Source organism: Trichechus manatus, unplaced genomic scaffold (assembly GCF_000243295.1).
Source record: "Trichechus manatus latirostris isolate Lorelei unplaced genomic scaffold, TriManLat1.0 scaffold00069, whole genome shotgun sequence".
Taxonomy (NCBI): Eukaryota; Metazoa; Chordata; class Mammalia; order Sirenia; family Trichechidae; genus Trichechus; species Trichechus manatus.
Genome location: NW_004444005.1, coordinates 13,261,574 through 13,280,346, shown reverse-complemented (window position 1 = coordinate 13,280,346; position 18,773 = coordinate 13,261,574). Strand labels below are relative to the sequence as shown.

Here is an 18,773-nt window from a genome sequence, read left to right as displayed (position 1 = left end):
CTCAGTACTGAAGTCACTCCTGAGGTTCACCCTTCAGCCAAAGATTAGACAGGCCTATAAAACAAAACGAGACTAAAGGGGCACACCAGCCCAGGGGCAAGGATGAGAAGGCAGGAGGGAACAGGAAAGCTGGTAATAGGGAAGCCAAGGTCAAGAAGGGGAAAGTGTTGACATGTAGTGGGCTTGGCAACCAATGTCACAAAACATTATGTGTATTACTTATTTAATGAGAAACTAGTTTGCTCTGAAAACCTTCATCTAAAGTACGGTAAAAAAAAAAATTTCATAACTTTATAAATAATAATAAAAAAATGAAGCATCTCTGTTTGTCCTATTTTAAAAAAAAGAGCAAGACTCAACTATAGTGTTTGTAGGGGTACATTTGAGTGATAAAACCATAAAGAGTAAGCACTGTAAAAGTCAGAGTAGCAGTCACTTTGGAGTGAGGGAAGGAGCTGTGACTGGGACAGGGCACGAGGAAGAGCGATCTGGTGGTGGATCAAGTGTATTTGCTTTGTAATAATTCACTAAGCTATATATTTCTTTTTTCTTTTTCTGATTTTCTGTATCTACATTTTATTTTTGACAATAGAAAGGTTTAAAAGGGATATTAGCATTTTGTACTCGTTTACTCTTCAATACAAATTTCCTATTACATTTGACAAATTTCCTGAAAAATTCAGTAGGCATTTTGATTGGAGTTGCATTCAATTTATTGACCCATTTGGGACAGAAAAGACATCTTAAACAGAGCTGAGTCTTCCAACGACAAACATGGTATGCCTCTCCATTTATTTGGATCTTCTTCAAATCACTGATACACACTCTGGAAACAGAAGTTGAACGATACTGTGACTAGTTTCCTTATTTTATTACATTTTCTTGAATAGGTGTTGAGATTGATGACATTTTTCTGCATCTATGAAGAGAATCATATAATTTTTCTCCTTTAATCTTTTAATGAGGTGAATTTCACTGAGAGAGTTTCTAATGTTGCACCACACTTGCAGTCCTGAAGTAAACCCTATTCAGTCATGTTTTTAATATACTGTCAAACCTATTGGCTAAAATTTTATTTAGGATTTTCCAACTATCTTCATATGTGAGACTGGTCTATACTTTGACTTTCTTGTGTATGCCTTGGAAAGTTTAGCCATCATTTCAAATATTGCCTCTTCTTCCTTCTCTCTCTCCTTTCCTTCTGGAACTCTCCTTGACAAATTTTTGGCATTTTACTTCATTCTCCACATTTCTTAATCTCTCTTCTGTATTTTTCATCTTCTTGTCTCTCTGCTGCATTCTGAATAATTCATTATGATCTATCTTCCAGTTGACTAATTCTCTCTTCAGCAATGTCCAGTCTGCTCTTAAAATCATTGTCTTATCTAGTGCTGCTATAACAGAAATACCACAAGTGGATGGCTTTAACAAACAGAAAATTATTCTCTCACAGTCTAGGAGGCTAGAAGTCTGAATTCAGGGTGCCAGCTCCAGGGGAAGGCTTTCCTCTATTGGCTGTGGGAGAAGGTCCTTGTTATCAATCTTCCCTGGTCTAGGAGCTTCTCAGCGCAGGGATCCAGGGTCCAAAGGACGCACTCTGCTCCCAGTGCTTCTTTCTTGGAGGTAATGAAGTCCCTCTCCTTTCTGCTCGCTTCTCTTTTATGTCTCAAAAGACATTGACTCAAGATACAACCTAATCCTGTAGATTGAGTCCTGCCTCATTAAAATAACTGCCTCTGGTCCTGCCTCATTAACATCATAGAGGTTAGGACTTACATCACATAGGAAAATCACATCAGATCACAAAATGGAGAGGAACCACACAATACTGGCAATCGTGGCCTACCAAACTTGACACACATTTTTGGGGGACACAATTCAATCCATAGCAATCACGTATTGCATTTTTAATTTGTTACTGTAGACTTTGTTTGTTTTTCCTTTTCTATTGTACTTTAGGTGAAGGTTTACAAAACAAATAGTTTCTAAATAAACAGTCAGTACACATATTGTTTTATGACATTGGTTAACAACCCCACAACATGTCAACCCTCTCCCTTCTTGACCTTTTTTTTTGGTGAAAAGATACACCATTTCAAAAATTTCTACATTGTAGACTTTGTTTTGTGGAAGAAAAAAATTAATAACAGTCATCTTATTTTGATTTTAAGGTTTTTTTCCTTACTCACGAAACCAAAATTTAACTGTTAAAAGCCTGACCCAAACTGCAAAAGCACTGACTTTATTTCCTGCCAGAAGTTGCTTTGCAACATTGTAAATTTGTCTTTTTCCTGCTAGAAAAGAGTAACCAATAACAAAACCATGACCTCATAATTTAATGAAGAAGACTCCGGGCTTCCTCAATTTAAACTTCCAGAGATCTCAAGGCTGTAGGTGGGTGAAGGGACAGAATTTTAGCAGCTACTTTTTCATGTTGACTTAGTAACTGTTAAGTACTCAGTCACTGTGGAAACTTGTATTCGCTCAGGAAAAAATGCATAAAAACTTCTGTGAAGCCCCCAATCCTTGGGAGCCCTTCTTTTTCATTTTTCCTTCATGCATGGGAGACTCACACTCGACAATTTGCAAATCGTTTACTAAATTATGAAACAATGAAATGTTATTGTTTTGATCTAACTCAAAGGTTTATTTTTAACAATTGTACCTAGCCTGCTTGTGTTCAGAGGCAAAATGATCTCCCTGCATGCATATAGGGTGACTGCTCGAATAAACCCCATGTTTCAGTTTCTTTAAGGTCTAATTGTTTTTTTTAACAGTTTCTAGAGTTTCCATTTGCTTCTTTCGAATAAGCTTGTTCTCTCTTTATAGGTTTTTTTTTCCACTTCTCATGTTTTCAAGCTTGTCCTTTCATTTCTTTACGTGTAGTTAGCATGAGTGGTTTGTAGCATTTCTGATACTTCTTTTATGACTTTGTGGGGCTGTTTCTATGGCCTGCTGTTTTTCGTCTTGTTTTGGCCTCTTCCTGCTCTTGTGCTTCAGTTCCTGGTATGTTTGTTTATCTTTAACTGTGTCTGCTCAAAGCCCGGAGCTATATGTGGAATTCCCGGAGGCCTGGGATGAAGGGGCTTCCCGCCCCCCACAAATTTGCATTTGTTTCTGAAAGGCATCTAGGAGTAATACCTGCCTGGAACTCTTTCAGACTAAATTAGTTGACTGAGGTCTCTGACCTTCCAGGTGATGCAAAGCTGGGCTGCAAATCAGCTGGAGGGCCTGCCAAGGTTTCGGGCTGCCCTGGAAGCTGTCTGTCCCTGCCCTGCTAACACCAGGACAACAGCTCTCGGTGCCCTGGGGGCTGGGGTGAGGTGGATCTCTTCTGATTCACCCGTCTCCAGTGTTGGCGGCTCAGTGATTTCCCCAGCCTGCGCCCCTCCCAATCCCCCAGGTTCCGCTGGGCCGGAAAACACCGTCAGGGCAAAGGTGCTTCCTGATTCGGTGCTTTCCACTGCTTCTCTCTGGGGTTTTCCCTGACCATTCCTTGTTTTTATCCAGCTCTTAGAAGTTTTTAGGACTTTTTTGTACACTTTTTCTCCCCAGCACTGTTAGTTGTTTTCAGAAGGTGAGCTGGTCCAAAGAGCCTGGTCTACCGCATGATGAAGAATGTAACGCCCAGCTCATTTTTAAGCACACAAGTCTTTTCTCACCCTCCTCCCCTCTGTCAATACTACTTTAAATTCAAAACCATGGTTTACCAATTCCTTCGCTTACTGTTCTTTTTTTGTAACCCACTTCTTCTTTCTGAGTTCACATTTCTCCTTTTAAAAGTACGTGTTAGGCTTTCTCTTACGCGCCTTGGTGGTGCAAACGCTGAGGGGCTCAGCTACTAGCTGAAAGGTTGGCAGCTCGGACACACCCAGAGGTGCCTTGGAAGAAAGGCCTGGCAATCTGCTTCTGAAAGGTCATACCTTGAAAACCCTACGTAGCAGTTCTACTCTGGACACACGGGGTCGCCAGGAGTCGACGTCCACTCGAGGGCAACTGGTTCGGCCTTTTGGTTTAGGCTTTCTTTGGTAAAGCTCTGTGGATAGTTTTAAACTGTGTTGTGGGGGAAGCACATCACAAAGTCTAGTAAAGCAAAAAAGAAGTTTTATTCGGCATATAGTCAAAAGGGCAGAAGCGGGAAAACGGACAAGCATGCTGCCACAGCCATGTATGCCCGAGTCCAAAGAATATTACAGAATCATCAGTATATATTAACATTACAAATGGGCAAAACCATTGAAAGCTTAGCCTTTTCAGATTGGCTAAGCTGGAAACTGTGATCCTACATTTTGAATTGTCTTTCTTAACAATCATTGGTAGGTTTCAGTAACGAGAGTCAGGAGGGTCTTCATTGGTCCAGCAAAGTTCTATTCACTAAATGCTAATAGAAAAAGATAAGAGTAGAAAGTCTTCTGTGTTCTGTTTGTTTGGCTTTATGTGAAAGTTTCCCTAAAAGATATTTTTCAAGAGTATCTCAGCTATTGTCTTTATACCTCAGGGCCCAGTTGATGTGTCCTTGTGATTCCTTGAGACCCCAGTTCCAGCTGGGTCACATTCTCTATGCTCAAGGAGAGGGAATAATAACTCCAATATTATTTCCTAAATCAACTGTTTGAATAAGGGAAAATATTATTATTATTATATTATTCTTTCTCCCTAAGTCATTATGATGAATCTTAGGGTCACAATTATTTCCGCACAGTTACAATGAAGTTTTCCCCATTTTGTACCACAAATAATTTGGCAGGTTTTACTGCACTCACTCTTTCCTCTATATGCTCGCCTCTCTGTTTTGTTATTCCGGGACAAAAACCTGTTCTTCTGATTATACATCTGATTTTACAATTGGAAACTTGCCTTTTGCACTCACTGCGGTGGTGTTAGCAGTCACTGAGTCAGCCCCCGACTCACAGCGACCCCATGCACGACAGAACGAAATGCTGTCCGGTCCTGCGTCACCCCGTGATCCGTGATCGGTGACAGGAATTCTAAGGCAGTTTTTTCTCTTAAGAATGCTCTACATAGAGCTCTATGGATGACTGCGGGGGAGGGAAACGCCGGGGGTGAGGAGGGTGCTCCCTGCGCCCCCAGACAACCGCAGATTGGCTCTGTCACTGGAGATGGGTTTGCATTTTCTATCAATGGAAACTTTTTTTTTCTTCTTTTTGTAACAACAAAGTTAGAGGACTTAACTCTATCTGGCTTCAAGCTACAATAATCAAGAGAGTATGGTGGTGGCATCAAGGTGGACAGACAAACCAATGGACAGAGTAGAGTGGTCAGAATGCACTCGTGCGGATACACTCGTTGATTAACAGAGACGTAAAGGCAAGTCACTGGAGAAGTAATAGAGTTTTCAATAAAAAGTGCTAGAATGACTGGCTCTCCATATGCCAAAAAAAAGAACTTTGATCCGTATCTAACCTCAGCGGTTAAGTGTTTGGCTGCTAACCAGAAGTTCCAAGTTCGTAATGCATTCTTAAAATTGGCTCACGCAACTTCTCTCCTGTAATTTTGTTTATAGCATCTTATCTCCACACCCATCGCATTCCCACCACCCTGCCCGATGTATCTCACTTGGTTTCTGTTTACTCTTGCAAAGCAGGCACTCAAATTCTGTGTGCATATTTTTTAAAATCATGTCATTGGTATGGTACAATCAATTGTGGTTTTTCCTCGGGACTTGAGTTTTAGGGTTCATCGACGTGTGTTACTTCTAACTGCTCTGCAGTACTGGATGATGTGCTCACCCCTCTACTTTTAGGGATGGACCCTGGATGGCCTCCAGCTCCCCACCTCGAACACATGACTCTGCAGCACACTTTCCTGTACATGATGTCCTCCCGTCCTATGGGAGATTTATTTGGGAAAGATACACACGAGCAGAATTACTCTAATACATGTGTATTTGTGAAGCAAAATGGCTAAGTGCTTGGCTGGTAACCAAAAGGCTGACAGCTCAAACCCACTCAGCAGCTGGGCAGGAGGAAAGACCCAGAGACCTCCCATAAAAATTACAGCTTAGAAAACCCGATGGGGCAGTTCTCTCTGCCACATGGGGTCACTATGAGTTGAGACTTGACTAGACCGCACCGAAACACAACAGCGATGTATGTAAACATTTGGCTCAATAGTGCTATGCTGCTTTGTAATCAATTTCTTACTTTTTTCTTTTTTTTATTGATTTTTTTTTTTTTGGTACTTTAGATGAAGGTTTACAGAGCAAACTAGTTTCTCATTAAACTATTAGTACACGTATTCTTTTATGACAATGGTTGACAACCCCACAACATGTTAACACGCTCCCTTCTGGACCTTGGGTTCCCCTTTATCAGCTTTCCTGTCCCCTCCTGCCTTCTCGTCCTTGCCCCTGGGCTGGTGTGCCCATTTAGTCTGGTTTTGTTTTATGGGCCTGTCTAATCTTTAGCTGAAGGGTGAACCTCATTAGTGACTTCATCACCGGGCTATAAGAGTGCCCAGGGGCCATACTCTTGGGGTTTCTCCAGTCTCTGTCAGACCAGTAAGTCTGGTCTTTTTTTGTGAGTTAGAATTTTGTTTTTCATTTTTCTCCAGCTCTGTCCGGGACCCTCTATTGTTATTCCTGTCAGAGCAGTCGGTGGTGGTAGCCGGGCACCTTCTGGTTGTGCTGGACTCAGTCAGGTGGACCCTGTGGTAGTTGTGGTCCACTAGTCCTTGGGACTGATCTTCCCTTGTGTCTCTGGTTTACTCGGTGGAATCTTAAAGTATGTAAGCTTTTGTCTCTGGCTTCTTTCACTCAGCTTAGTTATTCTGAGATTCACACATGTTGTCATCCGTGTCAAAAGTCAGCTGTATCGTGTGGCTATACCACGATGTGTTTATCCACTCACATCTCAGTGGACCTTTGGGTTGTTTCCATTTTTTCACTATTAAAAATAACCCTATTATAAGCCTTTGTGTACAAGTCTTTTTCACTTCTCTCAGTGAATATCAAGGGATGGATTGGCTGTTTCATGTGGCAGGTGTGTATTTAGCTTTTAAAGAAATTGCCAATTTTTTTTTTCTAAAGTGATTACACATTTCACATTCCCACCAGCAGCGTGTGGGTTACAGTTCTACACCCTTGTTGATACTTAATATGATCTTTTTAGGTATATGAATACTGAGTATACCATGGTCTGCCAAAATAACAAACAAATCTGTCTTGGAAGAAGTACAGCCAGAACGCTCCTTAGAAGCAAGAATGGCGAGACTTCATCTCACATACTTGGGACATGTTATCAGGAGGGATCAGTCCCTGGAGAAGGACATCATGCTTGGTAAAGTGGAAGGTTAGCGAAAAAGAGGAAGACCCTCAACAAGATGGATTGACACAGTGGCCGCAGCAATGGGCTCAAGTATAACAATGATCATGAGGATGGCACTAGAGCAGGCAGTGTTTTGTTCTGTTGTACACGGGGTCACTATGACTTGGAACTGACTTGACGGCACCTAACAACAACAACGACAACAACAGGTACACAGAGTCCTGGTGGCGCAGTGGTTAAGACGTCAGCTGCTCACCAAAAGGTCAACAGTTGGAATCTACCAGCTGCTCCTTGGAAACCCTATGGGGCAGTTCTACTCTGTCCTGTAGGATCACTATGAGTTGGAATCAACTCAATGGCAATGGGTTCTTTTAACAGGTATGCAGGAGTGTCTTAGTCATCTAGTGCTGCTATAACAGAAATACCACAAGTGGATGGCTAACAAACAGAAGTTTATTCTCTCACAGTCTGGTAGTCTAGAAGTCCAAATTCAGGGTGCCAGCTCCAGGGCAAGGTTTTCTATCTCTGTAGGCTCTGGAAGAAGGTCCTTGTCATCAATCTTCCTCTGATCTAGGAGCTTCTCAGCACAGGGATCTCAGGTCCAAAGGATGCACTCTGCTCCTGGCACTACTTTCTTGTGGTATGAGGTCCCCTTCAGCTTTGGGCAGTGGATCTGGCCCCATCCTACTGGGACTCGTGAACAGCAGCTCCACACTCCAGAACGGAGTTGGTAAAGATCTGCCTCTTTGAAACCTAGGAGGCTGTGGCTTCCCCCTTGAAGCACCAGAGGCCATGGTCTCTCCCTTTGAAACCCCAGAGGTCGTGGCCCTACTCTTTGAGACTGAGGCAGCTCTGCTTCCTGTGCTCCTTGTCTCTTCAGCTTCAGCTTCCTGGTTCGTTGGCCCCTCAGCCCCTCGGGCCTTGCCTCCCACATCTGCCCTGCTTGGGCAAGTGCTCCAAAGCTCTTTAGCTCCACCGGTAAGTGCCTGGAGGCACCGCACTCCACCAGGAAGCCTTCAGTGCAAAGGCATTCAGCTCTCTTGCTGCGTAGGTCGGCTCCAGCACTGTCTCACGCTGGTCTCCTGGTTCTGCTGCTGCCGTTTCTCTGATGCTGCTTCTGCTGTCTGCACCGCCTCTAGTGTAATAGCTCTCCTCACTTCCTTCTGAGTCCTCACCAGAATTATCTGACTTTCACAATTCTACCAACAGTCTCTTCAAGAAAATCTAGCCTTTTACTAGGGGTATCTCACTGTGGTTTTAGTTTGCATTTCCCTACTGACTAAGGCTGTTGAGCATTTCTTCATGTGCTTATTTGCCATTTATATCTTCTATGGTGAAGTGTCTGTTCAAATCTTTTGCCCATTTTTTTTTTTAAACCAGGTTGTTGGTTTTCTTATTATGAAGTTTAGAGAGTTTTTTATAGATTCTGAATATTAGTTATCAGATGGATGATTTGCAAATATTTTTTCCTGGTCTGTGACTTATCTCTTCATTCTCTTCATGGTATCTTTCAAAGGACAGAAGTTTTTAATTTTGATGAACTCCCAACTTATCAATATTTTCTTTTATGGATGATAATTTCAGTGTTATGTCTAAGAAATCTAGGCCTAATCAAAGGTCACAAAAATTTTCTACTAGAGGTTTTAGGTTTTACATTCAGCTCTACGAGACTCACTGGAGTTAAATTGTGTGTATAGTGCAAGGTACGGATTACAGTTCTGTTTTGTTGCATATGCATATTCAATTGTTCCCGAACTAGTTGTTGAAAATACTGTCTTTTTTTTCACTGAATTGCCTTTGCACGTCTGTTGAAAATCACCTGTTGATACAGTGTGGGTCTATTTCAGGACTTTATTCCCTTCCATCCATTTGTCTGTCTTGATGCCAATACCATGCTGTTCAGATTATTGTAGAATACCAAAAAAAAAAACCAAACCTGTTGCCGCCGAGTCAATTCCAACTCATAGCGACCCTACAGGACAGAGGAGAACTGCCCCGTCGGGTTTCCAAGGAGTGGCTGGTGGATTCAAACTGCCAACCTTTCGTTCTTAACCACTTTGCCGCCAGGGCTCCTACTGTGTAATGTTGTTGTTAGGTGCTGTCGAGTCGGTTCTGACTCACAGCGACCCCGTGTACAACAGAACGAAACACTGCCCGGTCCTGCGCCATACTCTCAATCGTTGTTATGCTTGAGCCCCTTGTTGCAGCCACAGTGTCAGTCCATCTCCTTGAGGATCTTCCTCTTTTTCACTGACCTTCTACTTTACCAAGCATGATGTCCTTCTCCAGGGACTGGTCCCTCCTGATAACATGTCCAAAGTACGTGAGACAAAGTCTCGCCTCCTTGCTTCTAAGGAGCATTCTGGCTGCACTTCTTCCAAGACAGATTTGTTCATTCTCTGGCAGTCCATGGTATATTCAATATTCTACTCTGCTGAATATTTGAGAGGGACTCACTGGAGATCTCCAGAGTTCTTTCTCCTCTCTCGTGCTCTGTCCTTGCCTTATGTCAGGTCAAGCTGCCGTGCAGGTGTTAGGTCTGGCTGCAGCCACCTGCACCCTGAGCAAGGCTCTTGGGGACAGTTCTACCTGTGTGAATGCAGCCACTTACTGTGGACAGGCCCATGGGTGCAGTCACCTCAGGGCCTGCATCCAAGGTCATATCTAGGATGCCCCAACAAGAGCCTTTTCTGTTGCTCAGCTTTGAACAGGAGCGATGGGGCTTGCCGGTGAGTCAGGGGTGGGTTCCGCTTCCCCCTGCTGACCCAGAATTGTGGGCAGCCTGCTTCCTGACCTGGCCTCGTTTCTGGTGACCAACAGGCATTTCTGAGCACGGCTCAGAGGTGGGTCTGCCTCTCACCATGGGCTGGTTCCCCAACTGCACTGGGGCGAGGCAGTGAGCACAGGACCCCTTCCCAGCCAGTGCAGCCCCCAGGGCCCCCCCCCCCCACAGCCCTCTGGGTACCACGGTGGCACTCACCCTCCTACTCCCCTCCCCAGGGAACATTTTCAACAGCTTCTGCAGGGCTCCCCCCATGTCCATGTCCCGGTCTGTCCTGGAGTCCCTGGAGCTCTCCACAGGCATGAAGTGTGACCCTCGGGAAGGCTGTGCCCTGCACCTCCGCGTGCACGCCTCCCTCATGTTGCTTGGTAAGGGCGGCCCCTGGGCTGCCAGGAGGGAGCCGGGCCTGGTCTGAGGCTGGGCTGAGTATAATAACACCCAGGATGCCCAGCAGTGGTGTGGGGCTCCGTTTCGTCCTCACCATGACCTACGAGGGGCCGGGGGAAGGGTGGTGCTAACCACAGAGACTGCACCACCATCATGGGGGTCCCTGGGCTGCCCCCTGCCCTAACCGAGGCCCTGCCCACCTCCCTTCACCCCAGAGGGCCTGCGGGGCCTGGAGATCTGCACCATGAACCTGGACACCCAGGCGGCTCAGTGTCAGGCAGTGCGGGTGCCCAGGGCCTCCCGCCCACTTCACGTGGGGCAGCAGGTGAGGCCAGGCTGGGGTGGGAACTCCTAGAGGGCCCTCCCCACCCGGCCAGTTCAGTTACCAAGCCCTCACCTGCAGCAGCCGCTGTGCCCTGCCCTAATCCTGGCTGCTCCCATCCCCATCCTACCCTACCCCCGACCCCCATCCTGGCCACCTGAGCCACTGCCCACATGAGGACTCTGCCACCCTCCTCCCTGGGCCCCAGACCCATGTAAGGAGCCCTAACCAAGGTTCCAGCCACTTGAGGCCTGGCTGAGGGCGGATGGGCAGCTGGCCGGGTCTGCCCAGCTGACACCTGTAGCTGCCCCAGCTCCAGGTGGTCTTCGACTGCTTCGAGGTGAGCGTGGCCCAGCACCTCTATGTCACCTTGAGGACCATCCCCAACTTCTGTGGGGTGCAGCTGGACCAGCAGTACCATGTGGAAGGTGGGAGCCCCATGAGGCCAGCCCGGGCTCAGCTGCCATCTGGCCTCTAGGGACCGGCTTGGGGCGGGGCTTGTCCAGGGCTGGGTGTGGCAGGGGGAGGAGATGGGGTGGCCCCAGAAGGGCCAGGGAGGGGACCAGGGAGGGACCAGGGAGGACCAAGGAGGGACCAGGGAAGGGGCCAGGCAGTGACCAGGGAAGGGGCGAGGGAGGGACCAGGGACGACCAGGGAGGGACCAGGGAGGGCCAGGGAGGACCAGGGAGGGACCAGGGAGGGACAGGGAGGTCGAGGGAGGGACCAGGGAGGGACAGGGAGGACGAGGGAGGACCAGGGAGGGCCAGGGAGGACGAGGGAGGACCAGGGAGGGACAGGGAGGACGAGGGAGGACCAGGGAGGGACAGGGAGGACGAGGGAGGACCAGGGAGGGACAGGGAGGACGAGGGAGGACCAGGGCGGTCCACATGCTGGCCAGCTCCAAGCCGCCCATTTGGCTTGATTCGGATCATCACCTCCCTGGGGGTGGAGGGGGCCGGCCCATCAGCCTCTGGCGTTCGCAGACTGCAAAGACGAAGACGTGGCGAAGAACATGCCTGACTGCTCGGGTGAGTCTCTGTCCTCGGGGGCCCACAAGCCCCCTGCCCCTGGAAGACCCTCCTGCCTCTGGGGCACCCACATGTCCAGGCTTCTGCAGCCCTCGCCCCTGGGTCTGCAGGTGGGTGACTCCCAATGCCTGGGCCACACAGGGGTCACCACCTCGGGGCTCTCTCTGGCCCCAGCTTGGCCCCACTTGCCGCCCCTGCAGCCGAGAAGCTCACCTACCAGGTGAACCGCAGCCGCAAGGCCATCCTAGTGCAGGTGCCGGAAGCCCTGGGGAGCCCCGACTACTACGTGCGGCTCTGCCTCAGGTGGCTCGTCTGTGAGGATGCCGGCCCCACCGTTACGGTGAGCTTCCCCGGCGTCGCCTCCGCCTCCGCCACGCCCCACCACCCGCCCGGCCCCGAGCCCCTGAGCCCCTTCCCTCACTGTAGGTGTCTCCGAATGGGCTCTCCCGGACTGTATCTTTGCCCTACAGCCAAGAGCTGCCGTGTCTGTGCCTCGAGGTCAGCGAGGGTGCCCAGCAGGGTGGGGGCCGGCGGGGCGGGCGGGCTCCGCACTGACCGTGGCTCCTCCGTAGGGCTGGTCTTCAACCCCAGACGCAGTGCGGATTCAGACCTGCCCCTTTGAAGATGGCATGTGCCCTGTGGTCCCAAGGACTTCCCTCTGACCCGCTCTCTGTCCCTGGTGGCCTGGGGAAGAATGCCTCGAGGGGCTGGGCAAGGGCAGAGAAGGAGGTGGGAGAAAAATGGGAGGGAGGGAGGGGAGCAGGGACCCACAGGAGAACGGCCCCCATCCCATTCCGGGAACCTGGCCCAGTGGTCACCAAGCCCCATGAGTGTGGTGGGGACAGCTGCCTGAGCCATTGGCAATGACCAGTGCTGGTGGTCCCCGCAGACACTGAGGCGCTGTGGGACGCCATCCACTACCATCCGGGCAGCCAGGCGCTGACCTGGGTGCCCATCTGCCCTGTGAGCGGGCGCGTGAGCCTATGCTGGCTCCAGGAGCCCGGGACCCCGTGCAGCGAGCTGGAGCACTCAGGCCGGCCGGCACACAGCAGGGTGAGTGTCTCCTGGATGGCGGGGCCTGGTGGGATGGCCGCGCCCTGACCTGAGTGCCCCGCAGGTACAGTACCCGCTGGTGGACACACAGCCCCAGCTCTGCCTGAAGGTGAGTGGGCCTGGCAGCCAGCCCTGCCATCGCCTGTGCAAGCGGGAAGGGGGGGGTATAGGAAGAGCAGTGCAGGGGAAGGGGGCAAAGGGTCTGCAGCTGCCCCCCCACACCTTGCCCAGCTCTGGGGTCCAGCCGACCACCACCCCGGCCCCAACTCCCAGCTACCGCTAAAACTCCCTCCTGGACTGACAGTGGGCAGAGCTGAGGGCCCTGGGGAGGGAAGGCTGGCCCCAGCACCCCTGCCTCCACCTTGCAGTGTGCCCATGGCTACCCTGGCCCCCCAGGGACACGGTTCCAAGCTGGGCCTGGCCCTGAGGGGCTGACTACCACAGGCACACCCAGGGAGCCCCTCTCTCTGCAGTTCTCCACCCACGGGGGCTTCTGGGTGCGGTGTCCCTTTGCACAGCGGCGCTTCCCAGGTCAGCTCACATGGGGGGGTGCCACTGCCATAGCTCACTTGGGGGCGGGGGCAGGGCTGCTCCCATAGCTCACCTGGGGGCGGGAGGGCTGCTCCCATAGCTCACCTGGGGGGGGCTGCTCCCATAGCTCACCTGGGGGGGCTGCTCCCATAGCTCACCTTGGGGTGGGGGGGCTGCTCCCATAGCTCACCTCGGGGTTGGGGGGCTGCTCCCATAGCTCACCTGGGGGTGGGGGAGGGCTGCTCCCATAGCTCACCTTGGGGGGGGCTGCTCCCATAGCTCACCTTGGGGGGGGCTGCTCCCAGAGCTCACCTTGGGGGGGGCTGCTCCCATAGCTCACCTGGGGGCGGGGGCGGGGCTACTTCCGTAGCTCACACGGAGGGAGATGCTGCTCAGCCATGCAGTGTAGACCAGCAAATAGCATCCCTTACGGTGTAGTCAGCCACTGGTCGGGACTGTTCTTGAGCCAGGGCTGTGCCTGCCCTGATGGGTGCTCATACTGGTGGGCGGGGACATGGGAGGGACTGAGTCAGTGGGGGGGGCGCAGCTGGGAGTTCTCCCAACGGGGTGGGGGTCAGGGTGCTGGCCTAGTGGGCTGGGCAGTGTGCTGTTGGGGTGGAGCGTGATCTAGACCGGTGGTTGGGGGCGGATGGGCTGGGCCAGTGGGGGAGTCGGGATGGGGTGCTGGCTTGCTGGGGGGCAGGGTGGGGTGCTCCCCCGGTGGGGGCCTCATCCGTCCACCCGCCCGGCAGCCTGGAGGATGACGGTCCAGCCAGCACCGTCGCAGGGCTTCCTCCGGGCGACTTTCTTCTCCCCCAGCCCCGCCCGCTTCCAGGTGCGCCTGTGTCCCCAGTGGAAGCCCCTACGCCCCACCTGCCACCGGGCGCTGGAGACCACGTCCCTCCCTGCAGCCTTAGTGAGCCGGGTGGGGTGTGCACCACTCTGGGGAGGCTGGGGCCCCATAACTGTGCCTGTGGTCCTCTCTGCCTCCTTCCCCCTCCCCTCCCGTCCTGCCTTCATGGGCGCTGGGAGGGCTGCCACGGGGGCACAGCGCATACATGTAACACGTATGTGTGCACCTGGGATGCGGATGCAGTGTGGCCTGCTCTGCCTGACCCCCCCCTCCCCAACCAGGGTGACCCCTCAGCGGAGCCTGCTGCCGCCTTTGTGGACATTCCCCGGGAGGAGGCCTGTGCCCCCGGCATCTGTATCCAGGTGGGTGGTGCTGCCTGGCCCTGCCCCTCTCTGCTAGCAGACCTGGGTTTCCCCAGTGCCATCAGCAGACAGGGGAGACCCCCCCTCCCCAAAGCTGTGCCTGCGGCCAGCAGCACCTCCAGGCGGCCCCGGGGGACATGGGGCTGGGACTGAGCGCAGGGAGCGCGAGATGGTGGGTTGATGGACCACCTGGCGCCTGCAGGGCTGGAGGACCGACATGCACTTCTCAGTCCCCCAGCAGCTGTGCCACGTCCAGTGCGGTGAGTGCCAGGGTGGGGGGCTGTGGGGTGCAGGGCCGGGCCCAGGCCCAGCTGTGGGAGGGGAGTGGAGGAGGAGGGGGCCTGGGGGTCTGCTCAGCTGCCTGCCTGCCCGCCCCCACCCCCGGCCCTTGCACCACCATCCCTGCCCGCCCCCACCCCCGGCCTTCTGAGGGCTCAGTCCTCCCCGGCCCGGTCCTCCCCGTGTCCATCTCCCTGACCCAGGGGCAGTGGTTCCAGAAGGATGTGCAGGCCTGCATCCCCCACCAGCCCTCCCACAGCAGGGCTTCCTGGCTGAGCCTGGGTCCCTCTCCGCGGCAAGGGTCACCTCCAGCAGATGGCAGGCCATGGGGGTGGCTCTTCCCTGGAGGCCTGGTATTTGGGCAGTGACCCTGGGGACTTCTGAAGCCAAAGTGCCAATGCCGAAGCCATGCCTCTCTCCCCAGCCGTCACCCACGAGACCGCAGCCTGAGTCCCTATCTCATCAGGAACAAGTAGGTGCTGGGCCCGCACTTCCGTTGGGGCCCCACAGCCTCTGATAGCTAAGGCGGTCCCTCTCGACACCCCACCCCACCCTGCCCCTCAGAGCACGAGGAGGGGACTCACCTGACCCAGGGTGTCGGGCACAGGTGCCTTCCAGCAATCCACAGAGCCTCAGGGGCCGGGCCAGGGGCTTCCGGGTCAGCCCTTCTTGAGTGGCTGGGAGCAGGACCAATGGCTGGGTGGGCTGCCCCCTCCCCCAGGTGGCTGGCCCTGACCCGCCCTGTCTCTCCCTGGTCAAAGGCTCCCTGTGCCCCCGTGGCCTCTCGGACAACTCATGGACACAGCCACCATCACTGGCCCTGAGGACTCGGGCCTGACCTCTTGCCTGCCAGCTGCCCAGAGCACTCCCAGGGCCCTGGAGTGTCGGGTGACCTCCCTTTCCACAGCTGAAGGGCCAGGCTCATGGGGGCTGGCCAAGGACAACCTCCAGCTCCCACCCCAAGCACCTCACGCTGGGCCAGGGTCCACACCAAATGGCGCTGCAGATGCGGGGCCCCCAGTCCTCCCCACCCTGCCCACCCATCAAGGGTCAGCCACTTCCCATGCCTCAGGGTCACATGCCCAGGGACCACCTGCAGGATGTGACACACTCATACATTTCACAGTCATGGAGGGCCACCATGTGCTACCTGAGCTCCAGGACTACAGTGGACCCTCGTCTCTGCAGTGTCACACAGCGTCCCTGGCCAGAGGTCACCAGCTGAGAGCTGCCAACTCACATGAACCCAAAGAGCTGCCCCCTGCACGCCTTTGAGAGTCTAAGTGTTGTCTCCACCTGACCACTGTGCAACCAGAGACACACCTCCAGGGACACACCCCCAGGGACACTCCCCCAGGGACATGTAACCCCAGCCCTTCCTGTTTTGGCCCCTGAACCAGGAGTGAAGTGAGCTGCACTGCCATCCATGCCTGCATTCCTGCTTCCAGGCCTCTGCCCTGGCTGTCCCCCCTTCAGCTGGGACTGTTGCCCACGGTGAGCCCGCGCACCAGGGGACTATGGGTGGGGCCATCATGTACGCCTTGCCCAGTAAATACCTGTGCACCCACGCTCGGGGAACACCTGTGCACCCAGCTTGCCTCTACCCCTGAGGACAGAGATGGGTCAGCTGGAAAGATGGTCCCTGGGGGTTGAATGAGGGGGAGGAACACTGCGCAGTGTATCTGGTAAAGTGGGGCGGAGACCTCCACGACCCAGAGAGCATCGTGAGGGCCCCTCCCAAATGGAGTCCGGGGAGGGCTGGGCAGGGGCGCCCTCCGCCCAAACCCAGCCACTATTGGAGGGAGGGTGAGGTGGGATGAGGATATGGAAGAAGCCAGCCCCGCCCCTCGCCCCCCCGAGGCCCCGCCCAGCTGGACCCCAAACGTCCCAAAGGCTCGGGACACCGACACCCCCAACTGCCCCCCGTGTGTGTTGGGGGTTCACCCTGCCTCCAGCGACCCCGGGTCTCGGGATTCCTCAGAAGCCTCGACCCTCACATGGAGCAGGAGACCCATTGGGGTGGGGCCAGAATGTCGTCCTAGGTGAGGACCCTCGGGTGGCCGGCGCCCAGGCGCTCCCCAGGCCGCCGAGCCCGAGCGCCAGTCATCCCGGCCCGGTAGTGATCCCAGAGCCCGGCCGCAGCGGGCACGGTCCTGTCCACCCCGCGTGCGCAGCGAATGGCGCCCGGGAAGACTTCGGGACAGCGCGTGTCGGTGCCACTCAGGGACGGGATATCCCGCTCAAGCGTCCCCTTAAAGAGACAGTGAAGGGAGGGCATCCCGGGGAGCTGAGCCCTGCCAAACCAGGCTGGGAGTCGAAGGGCCAATTTGGGGCGCTTGGGCCAGACGCAGAGGCGGGACCCCGGGCTCTCGGCGCCCCCACCACCACCCGGGGCAGGGTCGCGAGAGTGGCGGCTGCGCTCTGTCCTCACCACCTTCCTCATCCCAGGGGACGGCGGTGGGGGGCTCCTCTGGAGACCCTTGCCTGCCCCTGGTGCCCCCTCCCCAGTGAGGCGCCGGGGGATGGGGGACTAGAGTCCGGGCCCCTGATGGGCCGCTCCCCCGCCCCTGGTCTTTCATCCAGAGGGGCCTGGGGCGCCGCCTGGCGGTGCGCCAAGACCACCCCCCCCCCAACCTCCGCCCCGCGGCCCTGACCCGGCCCAGGCTGCTCAGGTCGGGGCAGGAAGGGGGAGTCGCGGGGCTGAGCTCCCAGCTGACCAGATGCAGGCCCCCCTCAGGGCCTCGCCTCAGCCTTGACCGGCTCATAGATGCGGGAAACTGAGGCCCACGCCGAGACAATGACTGCGCTCGTCTCCAGAACTAAGGACTTCCGATTTAGGGGGTAGGGAGTGCTCAGGTCCAGCCAAGACCCGAGGGGCGACGGCTGGAGGACAGGCGCTGCTGCCACCAGGTGGCGGTCGTGCTCAGTGTCCCGCCCTGAGCCGGCCCCGCAGTCCTCGAATCCAGGTCGGGGTCCTGGAGCTACAGCAGTGCCCTACGGCCCAACAGACCCACTGTCTTGGTCAGTGATAGACTGACTCCCCTTCCCCGCAAGCCCCACTAAAAAACCCATCCCTACCCCAGGCCAGGCCTGCCCAGGAGCTAAGAGCTATTGAACTCTATTAGGCCCCAGGACGGGGGTGTGGGAGGCAGGTGGGTTCACAGTTTAACTGGGGTGAGCCTTTGGTGGTCTGTGTGACTCACTCATTCACTCATTCATTCATTCATCAAACACATGCTGAGCTCCTCTTGGGTGCTGCGCACTGCCCCTCATGGGAACAAACCCCACTGACATATACCCCCGTCCCTGCAGCTAGGGGGACCCACAGTCTGGGTGCACCTGGGACTGAGGGGTTTCTTGGGACCGGAATTCTCAGTGCTAACACTGGGACAGTCCCAGAGCCACCCTGCCTGGAGCTGACCTTCACGTAGCAGAGACAGACCGGCATTACGTGGACTGTTGAGTGCCAGTGTGGGGGTGTGAAAGAATTAGACAGGAGAGCAAATGCTGTGTCGGCAGGGGAGGGTCCAGGAAGGCCTCAAAGTGTCCTGGGAGCGAGATGGGCAGAGGCGAGGGCCTCGAGCTGCCTACTGTGACAGGGTCCCTCAATGCCCTGTCCAGAGGTGACCGTCACAGGGGCCAAGAGAAGGCAGGTGAGACATGGAGGTGTGGGCAGGTGGGTGGAAGTGTGGAAGGTGGGCGGAGGTGTGGAGGTAGGCCCTCAATGTAGGGGTGCACAGGTGGTGCAGGGGTGTACGGGTGGTGCAGGGGTGTACGGGTGGTGTAGGGGTGTACGGGTGGTGTAGGGGTGTACACGTGGAGTAGGGGTGTACGGGTGGTGCAAGGGTGTACGGGTGGTGCAGGGTGTACGGGTGGTGCGGGGTGTACGG

At 54.0% G+C, this 18,773-nt stretch overlaps 1 protein-coding gene across 1 annotated transcript in view; it reads left to right on the top strand.

Moving 5' to 3' along the window:
- Positions 1 to 15,914, top strand: part of IL17REL (interleukin 17 receptor E like) — a 37,561-nt gene extending 21,647 nt beyond the window's left edge. Inside the window, exons 3-17 of the mRNA XM_023734633.1 lie at positions 10,287 to 10,436; positions 10,671 to 10,780; positions 11,091 to 11,205; positions 11,761 to 11,805; positions 12,006 to 12,145; positions 12,232 to 12,303; positions 12,378 to 12,432; positions 12,695 to 12,858; positions 12,923 to 12,967; positions 13,332 to 13,389; positions 14,142 to 14,314; positions 14,524 to 14,604; positions 14,807 to 14,864; positions 15,308 to 15,355; positions 15,645 to 15,914. Of these exons, the coding sequence (XP_023590401.1) occupies positions 10,287 to 10,436; positions 10,671 to 10,780; positions 11,091 to 11,205; positions 11,761 to 11,805; positions 12,006 to 12,145; positions 12,232 to 12,303; positions 12,378 to 12,432; positions 12,695 to 12,858; positions 12,923 to 12,967; positions 13,332 to 13,389; positions 14,142 to 14,314; positions 14,524 to 14,604; positions 14,807 to 14,864; positions 15,308 to 15,333 (1,292 nt within the window). The 3' untranslated portion in view covers positions 15,334 to 15,355; positions 15,645 to 15,914. The remainder of the gene's footprint in view (positions 1 to 10,286; positions 10,437 to 10,670; positions 10,781 to 11,090; positions 11,206 to 11,760; positions 11,806 to 12,005; positions 12,146 to 12,231; positions 12,304 to 12,377; positions 12,433 to 12,694; positions 12,859 to 12,922; positions 12,968 to 13,331; positions 13,390 to 14,141; positions 14,315 to 14,523; positions 14,605 to 14,806; positions 14,865 to 15,307; positions 15,356 to 15,644) is intronic.
- Positions 15,915 to 18,773: the final 2,859 nt, after the last annotated feature.